This window comes from Apodemus sylvaticus, chromosome 1 (assembly GCF_947179515.1).
Source record: "Apodemus sylvaticus chromosome 1, mApoSyl1.1, whole genome shotgun sequence".
Lineage (NCBI taxonomy): Eukaryota > Metazoa > Chordata > Mammalia > Rodentia > Muridae > Apodemus > Apodemus sylvaticus.
In genome coordinates this window covers 106778693-106785270 of record NC_067472.1, presented here as the reverse complement: position 1 = coordinate 106785270, position 6578 = coordinate 106778693, and the positions used below count along the sequence as shown (strand labels likewise).

Genomic DNA, 6578 nt, shown 5'->3' with positions numbered 1-6578 from the left:
CAGAAGAGGCCTCCGGTTCTTTATCCTCTGTCACCTGGAATGTGAAACTCCCTCAAAACACAAACAACCAAGCCTCGCAGACCCAGCTGTGTTCACAACCACTGGATGTGGAACAGCAGCAGTGCAGTGTGGCCCTCTCCATCTTTGCGCCTGCCCCTCCCCAACCCCCACCCCCACTGCCACCCCTGACCTCCCAGGCCTCCACCTCGGCCCCCAGGAGGCCCAGCTTAGTCTCTTCAATGAAGCTCCAGGTTGGGCTACAGAGTCTGTCACAGCCCTCAGTGTCCTCCCTTGTTCCCATGGTCTCTGCGGCCCACTAATGGCTTCAGGCAGAGGAGAGGCCCTGCGGTGTAGGGATAGCAAGCAGGCCGTGGGATGGGTATGCCGGCAGTGAGGAGGTTGGAATGAGGTCTGTGGTCGACCTGGGCGGGTTTCTGGCTGCTGAGTAGTCACCAAACTGAAGGAACAAGAACAGAGGGGCAACACCTTCTGAGACCTGTAACCACACACCAGATGACATCAGCCTGGTCCCCACCTTTTTAGTGTAGCTGACACTAAGCCAAGGGCACTGTTCAAATAGTTCTAAAGAGCCTTCTGGCTCTACTGTTCTAGGACCTGCTCAGGCATGCCGTGAGCTTACAATGAGGCTACCCGGCCCTTGCCTCTCTGAATTCACCTCAAGCCCAAGGAAAGCAAGGTTAAGATACCATTCCTGCCGGTAGTGGTGGCGCACACCTCTAATCCCAGCACTTGGAAGGCAGAGGCAGGAGGATTTCTGAGTTCGAGGCCAGCCTGATCTACAGAGTGAGTTCCAGGGCAGCCAGGGCCACACAGAGAAACCCTGTTTCAAAAAACAAACAAACAAAAAGATGTCATTCCCAAGGTCAGTTACGCAGGGCGGTGGCTTGTGCTCCTCACTGCGCCCTGGCTTCTGCGTTGCTTACTGTGAGCTACCCTGTGGAAAGGTACCCAGCAAGGAGCTGTGGGTGGCTTCTGCTAACAGGAAGGGAGAATCCTGCCGTCACCCACATCCACAGCCCCACATCCACGGCGGGAAGCGGATCTCCCTGCTCGGGCCTGGAATGCTTTTAGCACTGGCCAACACCAGCAGACAGGGGGCCCTCAAAGCACCAGTGCCTGGCTTAGGACAGAGGGGCAAACGCTTAAAGTCACTACTCTTTTCTTAAAAAAACGAAAAACAAAAACCTCATATGCATGGGTATTTCGCCTACACATGTCTATTACACCACCTATGTGCCTCATGCCCACAGAGGATATCAAAGCCCCTAGAACTGGAGTTACAGATAGTTGTAAGTTACCATGTGGATATTAGGAATCAAACCAAGGACCTAAGCAGCCAACACTCTTAACCACTGCACCATCTTTCCACCCTGTAGCCACTAAACGTTGAAGCCAGTTGTTACCCAGCCCATAAAAGCCCAGGGCTGGGGGCTGCTGAGGGGATGGACTCTGTAGTCTGTCCTGTGCAGTAGGGTAGTAGGCAGTAAGTACAGCATTAAGCAACAACTCAGTCTATTCTTGTTTTCATTTATTAGTCTAGGAATATACAAAAGTGTGACATGGCACAACAATCTCATGGAGAAAACAGAATACATAGGAGGGGTGGCTTTCTCCTAAAGGCACACACGTGAGGCTTGGTTTGTGGGGGGAGCAGGGGGCCTCCTGTCCTGGACCCAGTGTGCTGCACAGGAAGCCAGGCACCTCTGTGAAGAGAAGAGAGGCCTTTCCTCACACCAGACTTGGGGTGTGGCTCAGGAGAGCGTGCTTCAGAATAAAACTGAGCTTCATCCATGATGCTAACCTCCAGAGTAAAACCAGACAACAGCAGCGAGATAGCCCAAGACGGCACCTGTGGGACAGCCTTGTCCCTAGCACAGTAGACAGGAAGCCAGAGTAGGCTCAGATTGGAGAAGAGGGGTAGGGTGAGGAGCAGAGACTCAAGCTGGGCATTCCAGATGTTATCTACCACCCTTCCCAAACGGGGCCAACTATGCCCTCTCAGAAGAACCCGACCTGCAGTCACAGGTGGGAATAGAGGAGTTTTTAAACATGGCCTCTGCCTCTCAAGAGTCCCTGGAGCGAAGAGGATTATCTAAGTGGCCAAGTCTCTAAGGGTTGCCCTTCCCCAGTTAACCAGGGCCAAGTGTCTGTTTTGGGGAAACACTAGAAGGGGTGGATAAGAAACCATCAAGGCCCATAAATGTCAGCCACCACCTTGAGCAGGACACACTAGAAGTGAGCTTAAAATACTGACTTTTCCCTTCTTAAAAAAGATCTAACATTGCAATGGTTTAACAAATTATAATTTCTTTTAAATAACCCACAGACACCCATGTCGCTTCCAAATTTACAGAACAAAATGCACTTGAGAACTTGGTAGAAAAGGATTTGCGGTCGTTCCTTCCAGGAGCTGGCACCGTGGGCTGGGTCAGTTCACCTCCAGCACCTCAGTCTCTGGAAGGCCAAATTTGGTCTTGTGATTGTCAAAGAGCTTCACCAGGGCCTGCATGTACATGGCGTGGTACAGATCGATGTCCTTCTGGGTCGGGTGCTCCAGCTTGGGGACGGTGATGGGCTCCCCCACTGCAGGAGAGGGACAGAGGGTGACAGAGAGGTCAGTCTGTGTCACTGAGTAGCCCACGCTCTAAGCGTGCCCGGTGTGATGTGACCCTGTGCTGTGTGCTGACCATGTGCTGTGGCCTGTCCTTTTGTCCAGATGGGAATACGACGGCCTGACCACATGAGAGAGAGAGAGGAGTGTGCACACACCCATGCAGGAGTGTGACCTCTGAGTGCGGGTGGAGCCCAGCTCCACGCTCTAGTTCCCGAGTAAGGTGTGGGCCACAAGCTTCGCTTCCGCTTCACTCAGGACAAACCCTGCTACCTCTCGGAGCCTCAGTTTCCCCATCTGCCACCCTGCATCTGTCTCACAGAGCTTTTCTTCTAAGGATTCTGGGAAGAACAGAACATGCTTGAGCACAGTCCTCACAAGGTGCTTGGCTCTGTCTCCTGCTGCGCTTCCTATTCAAGCCCAGCCCAGCCCACAGGCTCTGACACTTCTCCCAGGTGCATACACGCCCCTCCCACCTCCACTCCTGCAGACCGAGCTACTGAAAACCCCAGGCTGGCCTCCTGGCCAACCTCGCCCTTTGCTCTCCCCTCGCCCTAACAGCTCCAGTGATCCCTTAAAGTTGTAGCTCTCACCCTCATCAAAGAGCTTCCCTTCACAGCAGGCGGAGATGATTACAGAAAGCCACAAGGGTCAAAAGCCCATCCTGGGGTGCTCAGCCCTAACAGATAGATCTACAATACAACCCCCACTCCCGGAGCTGGGGAGCAGCTCCGAAGAAGAGACAGAAAGATTGTAAGAATCAGAGGACTGGAAGTCTGCTGAGAGATGCGGTCTCCTAGAAATGACAGGGAAGCTAATCCCATGATATTTCAACAACATGGTACCTGAACCAGTCCTGACGATGGCCAGACAGAGATGAGGAGATGCGCTAGCACAGAAGAGAACTCTTGGGGGTGGTACTCCTCGACTAAGAACTACAAGCAACTAATGATGGCTGAGAGGAGAAATTAAGTCTTTTCCCAGGGATAAGTCCTCTTTGGAAGTCCAACACCACGAGGCTAGCCCTGAAATCTTATACATCCAGGTGACACTGGAATGACTCAATCGTGTCCGGAGCTCCCCTCCCACCCCGCGGCAGCTTCCCAGCCTGCAGAGAGGAGGCTGCACTGGCTCAAGGCCAGGCCCCTCAGGCACCCCTGGGGGCAGTGCTGCTCGGCAGAGCACAGGCAAACGCCTCCCCTCAGTGCGCAGGTACTGCCTGACCTTTGGACATCCCAGTCCACTCTTCAGAGCCTCGTGTGCCCATGAGAGCTCAGGCTCGTGAGCTTAAACATACGCCCACATGCACGCACACCCCACAGCGCTGCTCGCTGATTTTCTGAGCACTCTGACTTGTCCCCAGAACAAGCACACACTGCTAGTCCCTTCCTAAGGTCCCACGGGTCTCTCTATGTTTACTTTTCTTTCTGTTCCTCAAAAGAATCAATACCTTGTTTTCAGAACACTTGCTAGGCAGTTTTTATTTTATTTTGAGCCAGGGTCTCACTATGTAGCCCTAGCTGGCCTGGAACTTGCGATGTAAATCAGACTGGCCCCAGGCATGCAGCAATGCTGTTTGTGCGCTCCATACTGGGATCACAGGAACGCGCAACTGTGCCCGGCTCTTCCTCCCTCTTTTCTGCTTTGAATTCCCAGCCATCAGGGTAGGAGATGTCTTCTGGGCGGGCACACTATTGAGCAGAGCAGGAGCACAAGCCTATAGCTTTCCTTCTTACAGCTGCATGCCCAGCGCTGTGAGACCTTTTCCTAACAGCTTTGCAGCCCTGGATCAACCTCCTCACTCCCAGTCCCAAGCCCTCAGGCTCCTAATGACCAGGATGTTGTCTGAGCCGGTGGCTTGCCCAGGATCCTGCCATGCCAGGATGGCCTTCAGCACGTGGGTTAGGACTCACCAACGGTGGTGATGGGCTTGGAGTAGGGCACCAGCCCCCAGGTGTCAGAGGAGAAGAGGCCTCGGCCGTGGAAGATGCAGGGGGCGAAACCAATATACTTCTGGAACTTTTTCTGGACCCATCGGCCCCAGGACCCCTCCTCAAAGATCACCTGCTTGTACACCTCATTCTCTCCAAAGGAATAGGTGGGAACCAGATCAGCTCTGCAAGAGAGAGGCGCAGATTAGTCAGACCCAGCACTGGGTTCCGTCCCCACGCTCATCCTAGAGAACCTCATCATCCAGCAGGGCCTGGCTCTGCTTGTCCAGCCCAACTCAGCTCCTCAGAACCCCAGATTCACCTCATGGCACAGCCTCAGCACACTAGCTGTCCCTGTCCCCTACCTCCACCCCACCCCTTGCCATTGGTCTGGCCTGACAGAGCACACTGTCAAACAGCCTCTCCTAAAACCCAAGAGAAGAGCTCGTTCTAAGATCCGTGGGGCCTCAATGGCTTGGACTACTGGGTCAGTGCAGTGAACCGGTCTCACCCTATTCAGAGTCCCACAGCTGAGAGAGATGTGGGTGGAAAGCAATGACGGAGTACAAGGGATGACTTCAGCCCTTCAGCTCTGAGGTCATGGAGCCTCAGTCTTCTCCAGTGGGAAATGGGTACTCAAGTCTCCTCACCTGCCAAGAAGTCTAAAGGATCCTAAAAAGTGACTTTGCTTATCAGAGCACGTCCCTGGTTTTCTAGAAAGATCAGCGTTCCAAGCTGCCAGCTCTTGTCTAAAGGTCACCCTTGCAACAATGCTATCTCCTTCCTCATCTCTTACTCCATCTCTAGGTTATGAGAGAGAGAAGAGAGAGAGAGAGAGAGAGAGAGAGAGAGAGAGAGAGAGAGAGAGAGAGAGAGAGAGAGAAAGAGATAGCACCTCTGTGCTCACACCAGGGATCAAACCCAGGGCTTTATACAAACCAAGTGTCTGTTCTAGTACTGAGTCTCACATCTCTGATCCCTCATAGGAAGTCTTCTCACTTCCTACATAGAAGCCTGGCTTCTCAGACTACCTGTAAGTGCCCAGGGACAACAGCATACACATACATACATACATACACATACATACATACATACATACACATACATACATACATATACACACATACACATACATACATACACATACATACATACATACATACATACACACACATACATACACATACATACATACACATACATACATACACATACATACATACACATCTTGGCACAACCTACACCTGGACAAGACAAGCCCTGCAGAGCGGGCACTTCTTTCTTTGCCTTCCTAGGGTCTGGGCACCTCCTTCAGAGACCCAGTGTCCTGGCTAGAGGGAAACACTGGAGATGTGTGTGTGGCACTTACCCATGGCGCAGAGCCAGTTTGACAAAGCCTTTGCGGTTCCGCAGGGTGACTGCGTTCTTGCCAGGCATGGAGCTCAGGGACTCAGCTGCACCTCCCACAACGATGATGATAGCATTGCCACTCCCATTCTTGGAAAGCAAGTAGTCTATGGTGTCTCGGTTGACAGGGCAGATGCCTGGGGCGAGGGGACACACAATCAGGATTGCTCACGGATGCATTCCCTATCCTAATACACAACCAAGAATGAAATAAAACTCTCCATAGGTAGGTCCCAGACCCGTCTCCCTCTTAGAAGATATAGGATCCTTCCTTCCTATGCAATTCGCCTTTTATGATTCTCAGTTTACTGATCTATGAAATGGGGAGGGAGATACAGAGTCGTTTTGAGAAAACAATTCAGCAAGATCTAAGAAGCCCTAGCTCTGAAGTCCAGCTGGTGGGGCCACGGCAGGGGCACCGACAACAGGCAGCACAACAGCTGGTCCACCTAGGAGTGGGTGAGGGCGTGTCACCCAGGATGCAGCCTGCAGCCTAGGGCAGCTCCTGACCTAGAGTATCTGTCGCAGGCTGTCTACCTGCTGCATGGGTCCAGCACCTCACAGGAATGGTACCTTCATTCCTTGTATTTCTGTGATCAATGTGGAGG

The 6578-nt window shown here is 52.6% G+C and overlaps 1 protein-coding gene across 1 annotated transcript in view; it reads right to left on the bottom strand.

Moving 5' to 3' along the window:
• Positions 1-1532: 1532 nt before the first annotated feature.
• The window catches only part of Dgat2 (diacylglycerol O-acyltransferase 2), a 29653-nt gene continuing 24607 nt past the window's right edge, over positions 1533-6578 (bottom strand). The window contains exons 6-8 of the mRNA XM_052157937.1: positions 5933-6107; positions 4546-4748; positions 1533-2604 (exon numbers count right to left, since the gene is read on the bottom strand). Of these exons, the coding sequence (XP_052013897.1) occupies positions 2450-2604; positions 4546-4748; positions 5933-6107 (533 nt within the window). The 3' untranslated portion in view covers positions 1533-2449. The remainder of the gene's footprint in view (positions 2605-4545; positions 4749-5932; positions 6108-6578) is intronic.